This window comes from Dendronephthya gigantea, unplaced genomic scaffold (assembly GCF_004324835.1).
Source record: "Dendronephthya gigantea isolate DGI-Jeju-01 unplaced genomic scaffold, DenGig_1.0 000007F, whole genome shotgun sequence".
NCBI classification, from domain to species: domain Eukaryota; kingdom Metazoa; phylum Cnidaria; class Anthozoa; order Malacalcyonacea; family Nephtheidae; genus Dendronephthya; species Dendronephthya gigantea.
In genome coordinates, this window is record NW_021163017.1 from 3,305,997 (window position 1) to 3,329,191 (window position 23,195).

The 23,195-nt window shown below is 37.6% G+C and overlaps 1 protein-coding gene across 1 annotated transcript; it reads right to left on the minus strand.

The window, feature by feature from the left end:
• Positions 1-1,183: 1,183 nt before the first annotated feature.
• On the minus strand, positions 1,184-17,680 carry LOC114516959 (protein mono-ADP-ribosyltransferase PARP14-like). Its single transcript, XM_028536585.1, has 10 exons — positions 17,424-17,680; positions 16,357-16,511; positions 14,845-15,043; positions 14,032-14,274; positions 10,488-10,721; positions 7,849-10,097; positions 7,429-7,650; positions 5,306-6,839; positions 4,083-4,424; positions 1,184-2,337 (listed from the first exon to the last, which is right to left on the minus strand). Exons 1-10 carry the CDS (start codon positions 17,581-17,583, stop codon positions 2,057-2,059), a joined length of 5,619 nt encoding a protein of 1,872 aa, XP_028392386.1. The 5' UTR covers positions 17,584-17,680; the 3' UTR covers positions 1,184-2,056.
• Positions 17,681-23,195: the final 5,515 nt, after the last annotated feature.

Genomic DNA, 23,195 nt, shown 5'->3' on the forward strand with positions numbered 1-23,195 from the left:
CCCTTATATTGAATATTTCCTTTAGCGACGTTATATTTCTTAAATATTTTGTTGTGAAACCATTGTTTTAACGTTAAAAAGTCGCGAAAATCCAAATTTCCGTGCTTGATTTCCGTCGCCATCTTGGTTTGTTTTGTTTGGGGCAAGCATTATATTTTTCCCGCCAAAACGTAGCTCAAATTTGCTGATATATTTATGACAGCCAATCAGATTGGTCTGTTACAAATTTTTGCACTGTTGTTACAGATTTTTGCACTGTTGTTACAGATTTTTGCACTGCTGTTCGGGATTAATTGCACTGAAATCGACCAATCACAGTCGAGAAACATTTTCATGTATATTATTACATATGTTAAAAACAATAATTTAATTAATTAATTAATTAAACAATAATTTTCATTCAAAAGACATAAAAGTTCTCCAAAACCATAAATTTGTGATAGTGAAAATGATTTGTGAACAGCCATATAATTACTCCACAATAGAGATAACTAAATTTTAACACTCGAATGATGGTATTGCTCTTATTTAGCTTCAATATGTTTACCTAGGAGCTGAACCAAAATAATTAAATTTGCATCAATAATAGTTAGCACACTATTGATATAAAACTTCGACGAGTTATCTCATAAAAAGTGTCGCTATTTTACTTAGACTAAGCGAGGTACAATTCTCTTAGCTCGTCACTTCATCCCCAAGACAAGGTGTTTAAAGTCAGTCTTGAAAATTGTGCCAAGTTAAGTATCTTTATTTACTTTTTTCAGATATCATTCACAAAGTAAGGGGAATAAGATTTTTTGTTCGTAACAAAGACAATAATAAAGGTCTTGCATAAATTCATAAATTATATCTAGAGAACAATACAATAGTAAAATCGAATTTCTTAGGCTAAAACCCTACCCAGGATCCCCCCTAAAAGATAGCCACTATACAACCATGACTAATCAACTAGAGCGTTCAATTTTATAGACACTTGTAAAAATTTTTAAAGAACTTCGAATTAAAAAGCGAGCCTATAAATTATAGGTGGATGAACCGTTTATTCTACGATGAAATCAACGGTAATCAGGCAGTGGCGTAGCCAGAACCATTATTCGTGATACGCAGGATTAATTTCTTTTCAAATCAATTGTCTCTACAGTCTGTTTAATTTCTTTTCAAATCAATTGTCTCTACAGTCTGTTAACCTGAATATATGAATATGCCCCCCCCCCCAATTATTGATGCTGGCTACGCCAGGACAGAGAGAATTATTCGCCAAAGGTGAGGTAAGTATCGCTGATTAAAAACCGAGACGAAATCGAGGTAATAGATAAGAACATTTTACAAATTGCATCATTTCAAAAGAAGTATCCTCCATGCAATGTTCGCCAAGGGACATTTTTGGGACATCAGTATTAACTAATCCTTAATACGAAGAAAACGAAAGATGTGTAAAACCCAATCATATAAGTGGTAAACTATTTTTTTTCAAATATCTGTATAAACACGTAATAATTTAGCTCATTGTATGTTATTGTACGTGTAATAAAACAAAATCAATCAAATCAACATGCACTTTCCAATATTAGAAAATAGAGAGGTTTAAGATGCCTGGTACTGGTCAACAGTTCGAATTTGCATGGATGTTTGTGAACTGTTCGAACTTTGCCGCGACATTCCTTCTCCAGTAGACTTTAGCCATTTCATGCAAGCATATTTTCGTCACAAAACAAGTAAACAACAAGAAATTGTCCTCTCGAGTATTTTAAACTCTGAATCTACCAAAAATAGGCTCATTCTCCCACAAACGTCCTACGTAGCTTATTAGTTAGAGCACGAAAATTTAGTTAATGAGGAAAATTGTGAACCAGGCCGAAAAGTTATTGCTAGATGTTGTATTAATTATTCATTCAGTCGCGGAATGCGAAATTAATACAATTCAATATAGCTGAAGTGACAAAGACATTTTTTTTTCCAAATCTCCGAACTGTTTTTCAATCTATATTTTGATTAGTGAACTCCTTCTAAATCATTATTTTACGATAAATTAATGTGAACTGGGGTTACATTTCCTTTACTGGAAGGTTATCAAGTATTCGGGATAATATTGATTATCATAAAACAAAACATAGATTGTCGGGTTGTTTACATCATTGACAACAGAATCGTACGAATCATTGCTGCCCCATCCTTTCTTTGGTGGTACCAATATGCCTTTGCCCCCGTTTGTGTATTCTCCAACTGCCACTCTTGTATAATACATGTACCTTCGTCCTGTCGAACTGTCTGGTTGGGCATAACCAGCCGACATAGAGGCATCCCTTGCAAAGTAAACTCCTCTACCAAATGCAACTCCTATTTTAATAGAAAAAAGTATGAAAAGCAATCCCAAATAAAATATTTTACGCCTTATACAGTTGCATGGTGAAAACACTGCCTGAATATAAATTCATCCCCGAGCCGGTGCAAAGCGAGGCGAGGGTACTAATTCCGCCCGGAAAATTTTGATTACGCCCGGGAATGCAAATGCAAAATGAAAGTTGTCCGCCATTATGTCATGGACGTTGGGCGTTTTTGTAAGTTATGCGCATGCGTGAGTTTAAGACGAGTTAAAACTGGTAACCAGCAAACGTTTGCAAGCGTGCGATTGGCTAAATTAAAATTTTGGTTCGCGTCAGCATAACTGATATTTTGAGTTATAAAACTTTTTTGAAAATATTTTTCATTTGGATGGTTTTGAAAATATACGGAAAAATTCACTCGTAAAAACGATTAAAATGTAAAGTAGATGATGCTTTCGGATAGAAAAACTTTGATTCAAATAGATGGTGAAAAATCTACGATTTTAAAGCATTTTTGGAGTGTTTTTGAACAGGTAAATAGGTAGATTTTGTATTTTAAAGCATGCAAGTATTTCGTAAGTTTAACTTGTAGATTTATCAACAAACGTACGACACCTCTTTGAATTTATTCGTCAATTTCGTTAAAATGATTTTGATTGGGAAAGCATTTATTTTTAAAAGTCAATCTGTTTAAAAAGGAATTGAAATTTCGCTAAAAATTGTAGTATTTAAAACTATTCGTAGCACAATTTATAATGAATTACGATTATAGTTGAATGAATGTGATAATATAACTAAGATACTTTATAATTGTGCCAAGATATAGGATTTTACTTACACGGCTTCGATCATTCAGCAGAAACGAGTATTATAGAATTTCAGTGATGGAAATATAAGTTTATTGCTTCAGGCGAGGGGACTTTGCATGCAATGTATTTCTAGTATTATATATTATACATGACTCAATGGCGTCGCCAGCATCGATTAGTTGGATCGATGTATTCATATATTCTTGTGCACAGACAGTGAACACAATCAATTTCATAAGCAATTAATAATGCGAAACACGAATATATAACTATCGAAATTTTGGGCTGGGCAAGTCCCTGCCCCCCCTGTCTCGTACGCCTAAGCGTAGGTTCGATTCCTGCCGGAGGACCAATAGTTGAGTAATTTTTCTTAACTGTTCCTGGCTGAATTGGGTTGTGTATGATTCCACTCGAAATTAAGACCCTTTAAAAACCTTTAGAATTTAGCTACCTACATCGAGTGAAGTGCCACAAAATCGTAATTCATTTACCCTATATTATGGGAATTATTGCATGCTTTAGCCATTGTACACCTCAACATAGATTAGCATTGGCAAATGGAGAGAAAATTTTGAAATAGTTATGTATTTCAGTATACCACTTAGTGATGCGTTCCACTTCTGGACCAATATTGAGTTTGAATACATAATAATACGGCCAAACATTGTTTCCCATAACGTTATTTTCTTGAACTCCGCTCGATCTTTGGAACGTCACAAGGGGCTGGGTGAGCAGCCTGGGTCCATTTTGAGACCTCGAGAAAATAATATTTTTCTATCCGGACCTCGAAAAAAGTATATATAACATATTTATATATTCTTTGTATAACATAATAAAATATGTAATAAAAACCTCGCAAGTCAGGCTTTGTATATTTTAAGCAGTTGCTGAGCCCCTAATTGACTTTTAATGGGTAAGGAAGTTAAAAGATTAAAAAATCAACAATTACCATGAGTGTTTCCAGCATAACTCCTGTTTAGTCCTTTTTCACTTATTTCCTCTAACTTATCAGGACTTGTGCCATGAAACAAGAACGCCTCATTACTACCTTTTCCACCATTTTGATCCAAGCTTAGTTTTTTCGTAACGTACTGTTTATACAACGATGGATTTTGGATTCGCTCGATCTGAAGAATTTGCTGGTTGCATGTTCTGTTGAAATGATCAGAAATTTCCTTGCATTCCTTCTTGTGGTTTGGATTCTTAGGGTTGAGAAGGACAAAGTGTACAGCAAGCTCTTTGCCATTGGCATCGAGTGGTTGAGGTTCCCAATAGTCGGGTACGGATATCTCTGTCAAAAACCATACAGAGTTACCCTTAGTTTACACTAAATTTCATGATAACAATTTTGCAGAAGCTATGAAATCCTAAAATACTGTTGATTATGTTTCCGGCCGCATTATACGTCGAGGAATTCATTTCGACAATAAGGCTTGTTTTCTACTTCAACCGTGTCGTTGCGAACCGTATCTTATTCCTTGTTTTAAAGTCATTAGTTCTATACGAGTGCCCAAGAAAAAATGTTGTTATATACGTGATTTGTATTTTAAATGTGACTGGTTCATTTGTGGTCACACGACTGGAAAAAAATGCAATGTTTCCCGCCAGGGAAACAAGTGAAAAATTGTTGCCCGCATATTGTCATAACAAAGTAAAGTGTTTTTTTAAATGAAACTGTTGTGTAACATGTATGTTTTTCTTCCTAAGTAGCAAAGCACTTAGTGTACACTACCTCTGGAAATAGTGAGTTTTGTTTTCCCTCGAGTCTCAATGTTTCCATCGACTTCGTCTCTGGAAACATTCAGACTCTTAGGAAAACCAAACTCAATATTTCCCTTCGGAACATAAATTAGGTGTATAATATACGCTACGTGTCGCTACAATACGATAATTTTTACGGTTAAAGTGTAGAACAGCCCTAAAAATAATTAAGTACATCGTACCCGCCTAACTGAAATAAGTCACTTTGTTTTGCTCCCACAGTGCATTGGCATATTAAGGATTTATACAGGCGTAGTACTAGGCCTAGTTTACGAAGATTTACACATAATTGAAAGTTACCTATTAGTAAAACGTAATTTAGGCACAGGTCTATAGGCAGGGTGATATCAACTGGTCATTAGGAGAATAATGACTGCAGACGCATAGATCAAAATAGACGCATTTGAATACCTTTGAGATCTTTCCTCATGACTTCCGTCTTCACGTTTGTGTCCAAGTTCATTTCTTGCATCTTATCGAAAATAATTCCGCATTTTCCATCTTGTAACTCGAAAATAACGGATTTTTCGTTTTTGCTGTAAGCTTTCTCGATAGCGGCGTTTGTATGCTTGTGGTACTCTTCATGATCACCGGTTACTGGATCCACGTAAAACCACTGTACACTCTTCGAAACCATTTCGGCATACTCCGCGTGCATTTCAGCTCTCTCTTTCTCGCCAATTTTTTTCAAAACTTGATATATTTTAGTAATCATGGTGGAAATGTCCTCACTGTGTCCAAACATGATAATACGGTTAAGTTCTTTATCAATAGTAACTTTAACATCGTTCAAATCGCACCAGCGTTTTATCTCCTCAACTTCCATACTTGACAGTTTTACGATGTTTTCGTCGTCTAGTTTTTCTTTCTTCTTTTGCTTTTCAATGACGTTCAAAATTTTCTCTTTTGCCATTGCAACGGTTGCTTCGTTTTGAGCATAGATTTCTAAGAGAAGTTCTGTGGTGGTAACACGGGTATTCTCTACCACTTTCAAGGCTGCGGGTGATTCTGTGCTCCAAAAATAATTTACAATCTTTTTAAACACTCCAGGCTCTTCGCTTTCGTTAAACTTCTTTACCGATGCTTGAAATGCCTCGACAAGATCATCATCCTTTAAAACAATGCGAACAGTTTTGAGTGACCCAGCGCTTGACTGAAGAAAACGTACGACCGATGAAAAAATTGTTTTAGCAGCTTTTCCGGGGTCGCTTTTTAAGGAGCCTGTTCCAACGGCGGGAAATGAAATGCTTTCACATTTTTTTTCCGTAACTCTATTTAGGCAGTTGGTGATACACTTTTCAATCTCACTGAAGGAGGGATCGTTAGAAGCAACCATGTGAGCAACGTATTTAGCATCTAATCTTCCTGCGGTTGTTAAAACTGTAGTTGCACTGACTAGTTTATATGAATCGCGTATATTTTGGCATGCACTTTCAATATCATTTCCTCCAGCTTTCACAAGAGCGATGGCGACCCCACTTCGCATGAACAGGCTTGGATTGGTCAAGTGAGCAATAACATCTGATCTTTCTTTCGTAATATCACCTTTAACAATCTCCACCTTCTTACCATTGCCAATTTCAACACACAAGTCACCTTTTTCAACTCCAACTCCAACTCCAACTGGATTCCTCTTCCACCTCTTTTGCTGACCATCTGATACCTTTCCAACAGACGCACCGCTGCCCCACTCTGATTGCCTCTTTATTTCCTTCTTAAACGCCTTAATCGACTCTGAATCCCGACTGTAGACGACAAAACTAACTTCCTCGATGCTGGAATTTGGAACTCTTTTCTCGAAATCCTTTGTTTCTTCGAAAAATATTTTGGCAGCGACATCATGTGGAAATCCCAATACTCCGGTTCCAATTGCTGGGAATGCGATGGACTTCTTACCATTTGAGTTGCACTTCTTTAGGCATTTTTTTATGATCACCCGTAACACCTAGAGCAATTAATAACCACTTATCAGGAAGGTTTTAAAGAGGCTACAGTTCCGCAAATCGTTGGGTATATATTTTAGTCGCCTTTACTACAAGCCATGCGCTTTCTTTGTAGATATAATTGTGAATATAGGTGCATGTACCTTCATAATATTCGTTATTGCGTATTTGAATTCAAAGAATTTTCTAGTTAGCCAATTCGTCCAGTTGGCCAAACTATACGTCTATATTTCTATATTTACAAAGAAAACGCCACGACTTTATTGGGCAAACTACATCTCAGCCCAGAATTTTGTATTCCGCGATAAAAGGCCTGCGATAGCCTCTTCCAAACCCTGAACCTAAGAGTTTGCAAACAAGAAATGCGCCTTGATAAAAAGGTACAACCAAATTAGCTATAGCGTCTAGTTTTGCCTCCGTTAATATTTGTGGTTTTACATGCTATAGTTTAGCAGATTACTAAGAGATCTATAAACAAATTAAAGACCTCAATCAAATGATAGTGTTTTTCAAGCATTTTTGGCATTAGGTTGAGATTTTGAACATTCTAACGTAAATTAGGGACAAATTGTCTTATAATTAATTTTATACCTCTTCTCCTTGTCCCCCACGCCACTTATCGCAAACAACGTGAAAGACCTCGTCGCAAAGCAAATTTCCTCCAGTGGTGACAGCTACCTGACCGACTTTTAACTTGCCAATCCTTCTACATTCGGCTTGCAGCGTTGAACCGGCCTCATAGCTAAGGGCTTTGCTGCATGGGTTAGCCTCAAGGTCAAGAGTATGTCCCGTCGTGTTGACCAGAACGTCGGCCTAAAAAATAGAATTAGGCAACATAAATTACTCACGACCAGATTGTGGCTAATTATCTTATAATTTGCAAAGAGACATTCGGATGAAACATAACTAGCCTGTTGCTTTTACATAACGTTGATGTAAAAATACTATAAAAAAACTGTGCAACGCTACAAAATAATTAGTGTTGAATGTAATTTCAATTTTTTGCATCACCTTATATGTTGCTAAATCTCCAACCACCACTGATATTTTCATGTTCTGTGTAGTAAAAATAGAATCATCAGACTTTCGTTTTCGCAAATCGTCTTGTGTGGATACCGCTTTTCGCGCGGTTTCTTTGGTCACACTCTGATAACTTGGTTTTAGAGAAGCATAGAATCTGCTATTGGCAGGCTTCTCCTCATTTCTTATCAATGAGGGTCGTCCACCAAATTTCTCACGAAATTTCTTGACAAAAACCTGTCCACTCGCGTCATCGTTATTGACAAAGTGAATCTCCTTCAGGCTGGAATCCTCGTGATTCCTACTAAATTTTTCGGCGGCTTCGATCATTATTTCAGCGCAGACGTCTTTAGGAATACCATAAACACCACTTCCGATTGCAGGAAGAGCAATCGATCGATACTTTATCGCTTCCTCAAGTGCTCTCGTGCAGGTGACACTTAACAATTTGCATATTTTTTCACGATTGCTAGCATCCCAACGAGGACCGACAGCATGGACCAGAACTTTACAAGGCAATTTTCCTGGACTTCCACTGAAACATTGACCGTCGAAAAGCTTTCCATTTTCTTTGACGTGTTCGTCGCATTCGTCTTGTATCTCTCTTCCTCCGGCATCCAAAATGCTCTTTGCCACTCCACCAATATGTTTCAAGTCGCCATTAGCTGCATTCACGATGACGTCACAGGGATGTGCCGTAATATTGTCCTTGTACACTTTCAGCAAGATTTTTTCTCGAGTTTCATGACTGCAGAGTAATTTCGAAGTTGGTTCTGCTGGAGGGGACTTAGTTGACGAAATCATCGTTGATTCACTTTCATTTTTTTCTGTGAGTCGGACCAAGCATTTACTCTTTGATTGTACGACTTCGATAAAGTCTTTTCCTTCTTCGGATTTAAAAAATTTCTGATCTCTTTGTTTGTCAACACAGACTGTACCAGTAGCTATCGTCGACACAACTTTATCCAACTGCCTAGTTGCGTTTTTGACGCCCTCTTTCGTACCACATACGATTAGTCTTTTATCTTCTTCTCCAAAGTATACTTTAACATAATGTTCTTCGAAATTATTTCCGATTGCTTCGAGTTCCTTTTTGCAGTAAAGCTGTAAATATTCTTTATAACCAACGCCCAAACCAATACTTTCCTTCACAATTGTATTGCGCTTCATAAATTCCTTCAAACTATCAAAAACTTGTTCCACCTCTAGTTTCTCACCAATTAACGAAATTTCAGGCGGACTTTTATCGGTGAATATCATAACTGAGGTACCAGTCATAACACTTTTATAAAATGCTTTCCATTTTTCACTGTTGAGTAGAGTGCGGCTGTCTTCGTCAAGCGAATATTGTCTTTCATACATGCATCTTCTTAAGTAGTCTTCAACATCTTCAGATTTTGCGCCGTCGAAAACATGTATTTTAACATTGTTACTCTTTTTCTGGCTGAGGGAAACCATTCCTCTCAATCGTATTGCTTTCATCCCTTTATTTACAATGTCAAGTCCGCCGTTCTGAAGAAAAAGTCTTTCATTCTTAGAAAGGTCAACATTATCTTCTGTAATTTGTGAACATTTCTTCAGGAGCTCCTCCGTAGCCGTGGAAACATGTTTTCCTGTTCCTTTCAATGTGATAGTATCTCTACGTGGCCCGAAACCTACTTCCACATAAAAATTTTTTCCCAACATTTCGATAGCACCGTGAAGTGAGAGCAACTCAAATTTCGTTTTAGCAACATCAGGAATCATTTTGGTAACAATATTTAATTGCTTTTCCATTTCGGCCATTGCAAGTTGAAACTGATTTTGAACGTTGGTAACTTGACCCTTTTCCCCTGCAACTTCTATTTTTTGTTCGTTTTTATCTGTTTTTACAGTAATGTTACCTTGGTTTGCCTTCCTTATCATATCTTCTAACTCATTCCGGAAACTTTCCAACAACCTCTTGCCAATTGGTATTTTCTCGACTGTAAATCCAGCCAAGTATGCTTCGATCTCATTTGCCGTGTCGCTCGGGAAAGTAAACTCTTCATTATTACTTTTCAAAATTTCGAGAGCTTTATCCCCAAACCGATCAAAAATTTCTTTTTCACAATTCTTTAAAACATGATCCAATACATGTGTGTCTATCTTTATCATCCTCGTGGTTGTTTCTGTTATTGTTTCCATGAATGGATAGTGTTGACGTAAGGTTAAAACGGATTGATTTAGTCTGTGCTCTTTTGCGCTTAAAGTCCTGACGACTGCCAAAAAATAAAGGATAGGAAAAATTTAATATCCCAGAGGTTTGCTAAGTTGACATTAATTACATAGCTAGCGTTCCAGTCGATGAAAAACTAATTGTATTTTCGGCAATTAATTTTAGCGTTCACTGAATTCATTAGCGAAAATTGCATAAATGTCAGTGTTCCCAGTATTGAAGTTTTTGAGGTAATTCTATAGTAATTTTAGGCATTTTTATTTTTCAAGATAGTTTTTCCAAAATAAAACTTCAGTACCTTAAGTATATTTTCCTCCAAAGATTTTACGGTATAACTAAACTGATTCTTATAATCTTCAAGACATGCGTTATATGCAAGCATTGATTATAGAATAATGCATATACGTCAATAAATATGATTTTCCCTTTTTACCATTTATGGGGTCGCAGTATGAGACGACTGCTCTTCCTTTATCTTTTTGATATATAATATCCCCATATATCTTGCCTCCACCATTTCGTTCATTCTCAAAGTACATCTCAATCGCTTGTTTGGTTGTCTTCTTAGAGAGCCCAGTTACTAAAACGCTGTTACATACTGGAGGATTGGAAATTGTTAACTCTGCTCCTTCCAAAGGCTTTTTACTGTCCAACACTTTTTTCATATCTGAAAAACAGAAAAACATACAAAAATTAAAAATTTGGCAAGGGTGAATGACGTCCTACCAGCTGCTCTGAGATAGCGACGTCATGAGATCCCACAACACGATGGATTGCATGTGGAGAAGGGATTTGTCGGATTTCTTCCTCCCAGAAATGTGAAATTTAATTTAAAATCTAAATTCACTGAAAAACGAGAAATTTATTTAAAGCGGTTTATAGTATAATATAGTTATATGAAAGTAGGAAATAACTAGTTGGCTAATTTTCTTTGTGAGATCAGCTGAATTAGTCATTTTTTTCAATCATAAACTTTGATTCTCAGCATGCTTTGATCAGGTATTAAAATAACGTATCCTTGTACACACTTTGTGTCCTTGTAAAATGCGAATGTGTGCGAACTTCTAAATTAAAAAGTGTGTACCTGAAATTAATGATCATGAGTCATGACCTTATCACATGTTAGATCTCGCAGATATTTACGACTGTTGAGAACAAGGGCAAGACCCTGAAATGGCTATTTTCAAGGGTCTAGAGAGAGCAAATCGTTTTCGCTTCGCGCCAACCAAACTATAACGCATTGTGAATCTCGACCTCCTCAACTACCGGACTGTGGCACTTATTGGATAGCTGTGCTTTCATTCATTTATTTCATTCATTCATTTCATTCAGTTGCTTAAGGTGGCTCCCTAGAGTTTTGTAAAATTCTAGATAGTAGGTTTGTTGTGGCGAATTAAGCGCCAATATTGCAGACTAAAGATCAATAATGCTTTTGATTATATTGTGAAGTACGTTAGAGATGAGAAACTGTTGACGGATTAACTATGAAGGCCGTTGCTATGGAAACAATGAGGTTTCAACATGGCCGCTAATTATAATTTAATTGCAATTATTTCGTGAATCCTTCGGTGAATTTTTTTTATTTTTCACTGAATGCTTTGCAGCATATGTTTTTTAATTGCGTAAAACCATATTTTCCCCCTTTAATTTTATTTGTATCGATAACTTTTTCTTAAAATTGTCCTGTCAATTACTAACCATCTGCAAAAATGTTCAGTGGAAAAAGAAGACATTTCACCGAAGGGTTTGTGAAATAATCGTAATTTAATGATAATTGGTGGCCATATTGAAACGTCATTATTCCCATGGCAACAGCTTCTATAAATTGCCAATCAATATTTTCTTATTTCGAACATGGTACTCAATACGTTAAACCTAATTTTAATCTATAGTTTACAATGTTGGTGCTTAATTTTGCATCATCAAACCTGCACTAAAAAATTCTCAAAACCCTAGGGAGCCACCTTAATATTAGGAAACGTAATAGGAAAAATTGCTTCCCAAAAGGTGAGTAATGTGAGTATGTGAGTATTAAACCAATCAATTTTGTACAAAAATGCTATGTGAATTTTATACCACTCAATGTGAGTAAAATACCAATCAATTTTGGCACTCATTTCGGTCTATTATTTCTGGTTATGCGCTGTAAAAACAGGTTTCTAAATTTGTAATGGTTGTAGTTTAGATTTGTAACGACAAATTTACAGTAGTTGTAGATTAGATTCATATCTTTTTCATTAAATCTATTTGGTAAAACAACCAAAATTGGTTGTATAAAAACAACCAAAATCGGTTGTATTAACTAAGGTTTTAGTAATTAATTGTTTTTAGTATAATTTCAGTATTGAAAAATGACCTTTGAGCATTCTGATTGGCTCCCTCAGCAGTAACTATGAGGCAATAGTTACTGCTCAGAGCAGTCTGAGCAGTAACTATTGCTTTTCCCCATAAAAACATGGCTGAAAATACTCAAAATCGTTTTGGAAAAACATAAATCAGTTGTATTTATAAATAAAATTTTTTCAATACTGAAATTATACTAAAACAATTAGTCGCCTCAGGCTCGGTGATTACAAGCTTATATTCACTTCGCCTTCGGCTCAGTGAATATAGGCTTGTAATCACCTCGCCTTCGGCGACTAATTGTTAATTAGTTATTGTAACCAATAAAAAATGTGTTCTATGTGTTTTTATGTGGTACTGCATGTTGTGTGGTGATTTCATCGATAATCATGCAAGTATAGTTTTCATGAATGTTTGTAATGGTCCTACTCTAAGTTACCAACCGGGCAAGCTGAAAAATTAGCTTCACCGCGTTTGGAATCTTATCTTTGGTTTGCTAGTTCAATATTGCTCTTCCGAATGAGCTGGTATGTCAGTTCACAGTTGTTCAAATAACAATTTCAACTAACAGTTATTCCATGCAGGCCCGTAGCTAGCTAATGCCCGACAGACTTCTTATGTACGCTGTTGTTCCTACGATATGTGAACATGAATATATGAATAACACGCCCGCCCCAATTAAGCGGTCAAGTAAGGTGACGGGTTAAACTTCACGCATGATGATTTGTGTTTTTACGTTTTCTTACGTTCAAAGCATATACAGCGTAAGTAAAAAAACTGACACCTTTGAAATTTAAATTAGCGACTGTAATGTGACAGAAGTTACCTAAAATATCTCGGTTATACGAAGCATATCAAATAAGTGAATCGTTAATTAACCTAAAACATAAAGTTTGTTCCCTTTGGGAGTCAAAATGCATTCTAAGCTCTGTAAACAAAAAAGAACAGTTTTATCAAATTGCTTTTCTAGCACACGTACGCGTCACGTTGAATTAGTTCAATTGGTTTAAACACTTTCGCATAATTAACCACGTCCTGTTGATCGTACACATGGGTCTGTCATATGAATTGTTAAATTCTAGCCATAAGTTTGCGGCTAATTTGACATTAAAATGTGTCAGTTTTTTTACTCACCCTGTACAGGGTGTATAAAAAAATGTACCCCCTATTGAAATTAGGCTTCTGTTGGAATTTGAATGCATGATTATATAATTGCACTGATAAATAGCATAGTAAGGGGCTGTTTACATGAGCCCAGTTACCCGAGATTCAACGAAGCGTGAGGGGACTTTGAGGTATTGAAATAAGTCTTAATGACACCAAACAATAACATGCTATTGTTGTGAGAGTTATTCGACTGCCAGGTCGATGTTATCTGCTCATTTCAATACCTCAAAATCATCTCACGCTTCGTTGAATCTCGGGTAACCGGGCTCATGTAAACAGCCCCTAATTAGATTAAGGTAATTCAAATTGAACGTCTGGTTTTACATTTCAAGCACCCATACGTTTGGCGTAATAATAAAACATTCAAATTCGAACAAAAGCTTGATTTTAAAAGGGCGGACTTTTTTCTACACCCTGTATACTCTATATCAAATGTCGTTAAATCAATTTATTATTCACGATATTACCTGGTTCTTCGTTGAATGTTATAAAAGCATTTCCATTATCACCACGCTGTATACCAGTCACATCCAGTTTCGTTCTTACTGCCATATAATTCCACAAGCTGTCTTCGGTCGTATTCGGGCTTATATTTTCAACATACAACTTTTTCCTATCCAGAGGAAGAACCAGTTCCGGTTGCTTTTCTTTTAGTTGCAAAAGATACCCATCCAGTTCCAGTTTATCTTGCTTTAATACTTGTGCCGCAACTGAAAAAATACATGAGATGTAATTTTTGAAGTAGTTTACTTTAAATATAAATACGTTTGTTAGTACTCGGGAAATTTACAATAATCGATCATGCAATACATAAGAATACTTGAGGTCTTGTGTTGTGTATGCAACATAAGTCGTACGTTCAAGCTTTGCTGCTCAGAGACATTTCGCGCATTTTGGAACTCTGTAGTGCATTGAACATTAAAGCCGAAGAGAATCAAGCCCCATTATTCCCACAACAAATTTACACCATGAATTTAGGTTTCATATTCATGAAATTGGTACGGATGACATTTGAACCGTCTATTTAGGTAAAGTTTCTAAAGGGCTTAAGGTTCTAAAATCATACACGTCTTAAGTTCAAGCCAGGAACAGCTAGTTGAAGAAGCTGCACTATTGCACTTAGCTATACAAGCGTTTTCGTCCGTATGTCAATTACGAGAAAGTTGTTTTTTTAAGCTTGTATTAATGTATATTTTGTTTCTGAACATCGATATCGGACCGTGAACACACATTACTGCATAACGATTTAATACATGCAATTAAGTAAAATTTGTTAACACCTTCAGCACTGGCAAAAGTAATATGAGCAACGCCTGGTTCCAGTCTCTCCAGGTCCTCTATTTCCCCTCCACAAGACCTTCTGCTGCTTTCAAACAACATTTTTACAGTTTCGTTTGTTGAATCTGGGCAAAGCCCACTAACGATAACAGTTCGAACTTCGCCAAGACGGGCTTTCTCGACGTCTGGTTGATTCGGTAACTAAAGAGTTATGTTTCACATACTGAAATAATACGATGTATAAAGTCACACAAAAACACTGATACGTCAAACAATCGACCAATGAAAATATGCTCACACAATAATTGCGTAGGGGGAAAAATTATTTCATACCATGAATCTTTGATAAAATATTTGTAATCGCGTGGATCTCAAAGCAAGAACACAAATACACCAGTGACCGCGGAGCAGGGTGGCTCGCTGGGCTTTAGCCCCACCAATAATTTTTCCGTAATTAGTCTTTAATTTCGAATATTTTTTAGTTCGCTCAAATTTACAAGCAATACTTTTAGCAATTTGTATTTTTTGCTTGCAAGTATATGCAGTGTATCTTATCTTGAGTACTATTGTAACTTTTACTTCTTCAACGTATATTTTAATAACCAATTCAAAGAAATGAGTATTTCAATTTCCAACGATATCTGTCGTAATAAATCCGCCTTGTTTACAGATGGATTGAAATTAGTTCTGTAAAGTACACATGTTTGGCCAAAATGAAAAAAATAGAGACTAAAAGGCCAAGCATTTAACCATTATAACAGCGTGGTTATCCATGTCAAAATATTTGACATCATAACCAAAGCATGGTTTTATTTTCCGGTATATTCGGCCATTGGTCGAATATACCATTCATACCATTTTCCAGTAAATTCGTAGTCGAATGTACTGTTTTTCCGTATATTCGACCATGGTCTAGTATACCGTGCCAAACATGCAGGAAACTAAAAACTTTACATAGGAAAAGCAAGTTTCCCACACAATTTTATCCTTCCGCTTAAGACATGCGCGAACCCAACAACTACAGCGCCATGGTCAAACATGCAAGAGGAGCCTCTTTGCTTGTTTGTGTTGTTTAATGTTTGTATATACCGTTTTCCGGCCATATTCGATGCTTGCAAGTTGCAACTTTATATAGATGTTTGTATATGAGCACCAAACATGCTGGAAACTTTACATAAAACAAGCATTTGACCATTTTGACCACCAAAAAGCGTGGTTATCCATATCAAAATAATATTGACATCATAACCAAAGCGTGGTTATATTGTTTAATGTTTGTATATGAGCGCCAAACATGCTGGACACTTTGGAAAGTATCTATTATTTTTCAATAATCCTCAAATTGAGAGGCATTTGCCGACATTTCAGAGGTCTATGTATATTTCAAAATTTTCCCGGACTCTCCGGCTAGCAGGCGCGCGGTTCGGAGCCCCAGCAATACGAAAAACGCTCCGCGGTCCCTGTACACCATATATATAAGGCAAAGACTAAATTTAGGAATGTAAGTTACGCACGTATTTTCTTTTCTGAAACTCCTCGTGGTCAGTAGATTTCGATTCTGTCTTTTTAGTTCGTGGTTTTGGAGTTGGCTTCTTTGGTTTATCTTCGGCGGATATCTCCAGCTTGTAGCCATCAATTTCATGAATCCTTTTTAAAACATTATCTAAATCTTCAAAAAGGAAGAGATTCGAGGTTTGCGTGGTTATGCAATGTCTCATTTTTAATATAGACTAATTTTTAATCTAGGCAAAAACCGGGTGCCAATAAATACGAATTTGGTTGCTAGATGTTGCGAATGTATACACCATTCATAGCTTCTAGAATGATGCTGTACGCATTTATGCATGCATGCCGCTGGCTCGCAGAGAATCGGATTATTTACACTCAGAGAATGGCGGAATTTTTCGACTAAACAAAATTTTTCATTATGAGAATTCGACCGTAGCGACTAGCCATAGTACTATGTACTAGTGGATAGATCTGAGTCATCGGACAGGATCCATCCGTGTTCAATCTTGCCGATAACAGCTCAACTGATTTGGCCAACGTTCACACATAGGACTGTCGCTAGAAGCTTAATTCGTGTATATGTATAGCCTAGTAAGCCTACCGGTGGTATAGCGGTCAAAACAATCCATATCAAAAGAGATACAGTCCCGAATTAAGCGTCTAGCGACGGCGATGTTAAAACCACAACAATAGTATTAGTATCCAAACACATTATCCAAAGCAATCTAATTTCCTTCCCTAGCTCACAACAAGCATGACTCATGACAACAATTTCGGTATTTTTTTATGAATGTTAATATATTTCACACAAAGGCTAACACCACATATATATATTTATTTAAATATAAATAGAACATATATCTAAGCATATAAAATTTATATATATATATATATATATAGTTTCTTTCGATTTCGCTAATAATAATCTCGATAATAATGAAAATTCAAAACGCTCCTCTAGGCTCTACTGCCGGCGACAAAAACCGTTTCTCCCGAGAGTGCCCGCTATATTAATATCGAGTTATAAACGGTAGTCTCCACGGTTTTAATATTATATTACTACACTACTTACATTCCTTCTTCTCAAACACTACGACTGCTTTGTCGCCATCCAATTTGCAAGCGTCATAGTCAACATCACCGCCGCCTGATTTTCCCGTCGATTGAAAATATATAATCAAGTCGTCAAGTGTAATTTCACCCGGTAAACCTCTCACATACAATGGGAACATCTTATATCACCATTTCAGATAATTATGCTACTGAACTTCACAGTCTAAATCATTATAACTATTTTACTTTAGATCAACATGGCAAATACAAATTGACAAATTCATTTGCGGTGGACCGCACTACCTCGTTCCCAGGGTTTTTCATTTATTTTCCAAGAAGACGGGGAGAATTCCAAGTATTGATATAACGATGACATCATTCCACAGCATACCCAAGTTATAAGTTCACTTTGCTAAGATGATTTCATGCTGTGGTTATATGAGAATTTTTTGGCCGCCTGAGGGTCGGAAAATCTGATTATTATTTTCAACACTTCGCGTGAATACTGAGTTTGACGTTAAACAGAATGAGAGTATTAGTTTTATTGAACGAAATATGTCAACTGGTAGCGTAGTCTGAATGTAATGAGTTGAAGTTATTTGCATTCAATTCGGTAAATGAAGATTTCGACGTGACGGGCCTGCGCGTCAAATAGTTACGCAACTTACCGATGTGTTAAACGTATTATCATAAATAAATTTTAAAGTTATAGAGCCCATATTGTTCAATTTTCTAAATTATCCGTTATTGAAATAGCTCTGTATACACTGACAACTGAATTAATTTACCCCAAGGACACCTGAAGCGTGACCCCAATAATAAAGACATTTTATTTTAGGCTATCTGTAAAACAAGGAACGTGGAATCGGGGAAAGGAATGGGGAAAGGAACGGGGAACGGTAAAACAGGGAATGGGAAAAGCCGGAATCTGTAAAACCAGGAATGGGAAAAGCCGGAATCTGTAAAACCAGGAACGAGAAAAGCCGGAATCTGTAAAACCAGGAATGGGAAAAGCCGGAATCTGTAAAACCAGGAACGGGAAAAGCCCGGAATCTGTAAAACCAGGAATGGGAAAAGCCGGAATCTGTAAAACCAGGAATGGGAAAAGCCGGAATCTGTAAAACCAGGAATGGGAAAAGCCGGAATCTGTAAAACCAGGAATGGGAAAAGCCGAAATCTGTAAAACCAGGAATGGACTGAGCTACTAGCCCCTTCTATATTATTATCATAGTCTCTTATCATTATTAAAATTATTCGTTTATACTTTATATTATACGCGCAATATCTTATATATAAAGATAAAACGAACAATTCAATACGTAAATAAAGCAATCTTTAGAGAGTCAAAATTTAGACTTCATTTTAAAGAAATCTTCAGACAGAATGAAATACGATACTTTACAACGTATCCAACACAGAGAATTAAAGCGCACGTCTGTCAAACGTCTGTTGCGAATAAAATTATAAAACTGAATATGTATATAATAACAAACATAATGTTTGATATGATAATAATTTTAGATGGTCTATGATAAATATGTATGCATGATAACAACAATGCTACAGTCTGTTCCCGTTTGTTAATTAACACCAGTCGCCCCGTAGGACAAACACGCTCTACTGTTGTGAATATGATCAAAATCAAAAGAACATAAACATAACATTCGTTCCTGGTTTTACAGATTCCGGCTTTTCTCGTTCCTGGTTTTACAGATTCCGGCTTTTCCCATTCCTGGTTTTACAGATTCCGGCTTTTCCCATTCCTGGTTTTACAGATTCCGGCTTTTCCCATTCCTGGTTTTACAGATTCCGGCTTTTCCCGTTCCTGGTTTTACAGATTCCGGCTTTTCTCGTTCCTGGTTTTACAGATTCCGGCTTTTTCCATTCCTGGTTTTACCGTTCCCCGTTCCTTTCCCCATTCCTTTCCCCGATTTCCCGTTCCTTGTTTTACAGATAGCCTTTTATTTTATACCTTTTTGCTTTATTTGTCCGTGACACAAAATGCAATTTTTACACCATTGAAAGTGCGTATGTGTCCGAGTATTGCGATGTTTTCTTACCGTTTGCTAACTTCTATCGAGTCTGCGAACTGCTCAGTGCTCACGAAGTTTCTCCTTAAACTCTACACGTTCGTTCTGCGTAGTTGGAAGTCCATTCTTCGTCATCCAGAGGTTCTTCGGAATATGCTAAAGCGGCCACATTTTCCGCGTCGTCATCTTCGCGTGCGCGCTTTAAACCTCGCTTCGGGCGCTCGTATTCTTCAGCATCTTCTATTTCCAAGACGCCAGGTTTAAAATTGATATCAGAGTCTGACTGGTATCAGAATTGGATTCTGTGGTTGACATTATTTAAAATAATCTGTATCCAAAGTAGCAGAGAAACGCTAGGGAAAGTACACTGAGTTTACAGCGAATCACTTGTGTAACGCCACAAAATCACTAGTTTTAGTCTCCTGTTTAATACGACGGACATAGGTTCAAAAACATTTGGATATAAACGAATCTAATTTTTCGAGTCGAAAAATTATTTCACCGTAATACTTGGACACATACCTACTTTCAATAGTGTAAAAATCGCATTTTTGTGTCAGGGGCACTTTAAGCCCCGGTTACAGACGAGCAAGTTTTCTATGTTTATGAGCAAACTACTGTATATCAACTGATTCCTAAACATTATCCCGCATTTTCATTAAAAAAATTTTGAATAAAATTTGATAAATTAAGTTTAAGATATACAATGAGTAAAAGAATAACGTACGGATTGTAGGATTCCACCATGACTTGTAGATTTTTACTTTTCCAACTTTCCAAGATTTTTGCTTTTGTTGTTTCACAAAAAAGTATGTTTTCCTTCCTTGCACGTGGTTTCCAAGATGGGAATGAAAACAGCCGGACTGATGCAGCGACTCCATAAGCCACTTTTAAAATTAACTCTGTGAGAAAGGTCTTTTGAGCGCAACTCTCGCAAAGCGACTATATAGTAGTCTGGCCGTCAGAGTCAATAATGCAAAACATGGATTGTTACAAAAACTAATTAGTAGATCTGCAATTTTTTTTTTTTTTTTTTTTTTTTTATTGTAATAATAATTTATTCACATTATTAGTACTAGGGAAATTTACAATAATCAATCATGCATTAAAATTAAGTATAATAGTTCTACAGACTATTTACAAAAACAACTTAACTAGACTACTCGCTAATGTTGGAGTTCCATTCCGACAACGTAATGTCGTTAGTTGATGTGATGGACGCAGTCCTCCAACTTCGACTGCCACGAACACACACCACGCGAGCTCTAAGCAAAGCAAAGGCGATCTTTCGTCGTAACCAGCTAACCACCATAGATGGAGAATGATTCTTCTTGTCAGCCAGCTTCGCACCCAGGAAGGAAAGAAAATGTTGGGTCTCTCTTCCGCATCCGCCAAAGGCGCTGAAGACGACCGGTGTGAAGGAGCCATGCTCGACCTCAACAATCCGTTGGTTGTAATGTCGCTTCTTTTCCCGTTCGTTGGCTTTAAACGAGCTGCTCAACGTCTGGCGTCGATGTGTAGAGGCGTATGGGTTAAACACCCTGACATCAAAAAATGCCTTTTCACATCTCTGCCAGAAACCTCTCGCAGCAATGTCCACTCTGGCGTCATCGGCTGAGTTAGCACTGGATGGAAGAACCTCGCCAGTCAAAGGAGCAAGAGCAGGTTCAATTGAAACATCGTAAGCAACGTCATCGATAGCAGCAGCAAGTAGATCACGGATCTCATTATGTCTTCGATGGATAAAACCTCCTTTCAGGCACGACAGGGCATGATCTACCGTGAACGATTTTCCACAAGCGCAGAAAGATGGAAGGCGTTTCAAAGGCCATCGATAACGCATGTAGATTGCATCAAAGAACTCACGCTTGGTCAAGATGTAGCCCTCTTCAGCAAGTGGCAGAGCAGTTAGCCAAGCTGAGGATCCTTTCAACTGGGCGAGGTCATTTGCTCGAATCTGCTCTTCACTCATGCTCGATCTCAAGTTCTGTAGCAGCAACGAGTTCCTAGCTTGACGTTGTTTTGCAATCTCACGGCGAAGATCGTGGATGGAATCTCCATGTTCTGCTGATGGTGTACCATTCTGGTGGATGATTCTACTTGAGAGAAGATGACAGATGGTTGTGGAGTTCAAATGTTCTTCATCACAGATGTCGTTAAAGATCGGAATACCAAGACCTCCCATACGAGCTGGAAGCGAAACCAATTGTCGCTCATGGATGGACAAGCTACGGTTATCGAGGAGCGCAGGAAGGAGCTTCAGGTTGATGGTGTCGTCAACAAGCTGCATCGCGGTCTTGATACCTGGAACGGCACGAATGTGGTAAGTAAATCTGTGCCGAAAACCCGAGACAAACGCCGTGTATGCTGCTTGGGGTTGGAATTTGGCAATTTCACTCAAAACGTGAAGTTGCTGGCACCATTTACTAACTAAAGAACTAATATACTTATCTTTTCCGTCATCCGATCCAAGATATCCTCCAAGGTACTTATGCCCTTCACTTGAAATTCGTACATTAGTTCCAGCGAAGATCTCAATGGCAGATTGCTCCAGGTGTGGCTTCACAATCAACCAGGATTTATCAGCTCGCGGGTAGTAACCAAGACTCGGACCATGCATGCAGGGCAATCTTCTCCCACCAGGCACGCAGTTGCATTAGCTTACCTGCCCCACTAAGGTCATCCGCGTACGCAACATGCCTTACATCACTAGCTTCACCAGATTTAATCATGAGCAGGAGTGGAGTAATGGCGACGGCGTATAACGGCATGGCTAACGGATCACCTTGCGTGGTACCTTCAGCTGATGCAATTTCTTTACCACCTTGCACGAACAATCTTGAAGCTGTTACATAACAATTGAACGTATAAACAGCCATTGCAGGACAAATGTACTGAATGTTATGTAACATGATCTTGCGGTTGATGGAATTGAACGCATTGGTGGCGTCTACCAGTAAGACAGCGTCTGTTTCTTCTTCTTCAAAAATCTTCGACATAGCGTGAACAGCAGCCTCGCAGCCTGATTGTTGTCCTGCACATAGCTGCAAGTCTCCTGCGCTATCCATGATTTGTGGTTTAATGGCAAAGACAATTGATTTTCCAATTATCCGTCGTAGAACCTCTCCAATCCCAATCGGTCTGACACCAGGGTTCTTGTCCAGAGGTATTAAGCGACACGCTAAGAAGGTCTCTAAGCTGGTGGTCTGATCTGCTCCAATAACGACCTTCTGGGTTGCAAGTGTTCTCGCCATTAACGCTATTGCGGATCGTAGATCTTTGCCAGCATCTCCATAGTTGCGAGACACCAAAATATGCCGCCATCCAAGTGCGTCAAGACCTGAAGGACCAGCAGCACCTTGAGTCCTCAATGCTGCTTTTGCTATGGCTGCCTCGTCGATGTTGGCGAATAACGATGGATCGACATATGGACTTTCACCATCAATCAATCATTAGTAGATCTGCAATTGATGATGTCATTAATCAATATTGGAAGCGCGTGCAAGTCGGGATAGACATTGCAGGCGCACAATCCTAAATACATATCAAACACACTCGTTCTTTTCAGCTACCTCGGTACCTCAGTGGAAAGAGGGTCGCACGCAATGCCATAGGTTTTATTCATGTCGGGGGACGACGGATAGTTGACCACTTTTTCCCTATTCCTGCGTTGAATTTAAGTTGTGTTTTAATTACTACAAACGGAGGACACAAAGTCAGCAAAACAAATCGGGCACACTGAATATCTCAACACAGCAAAC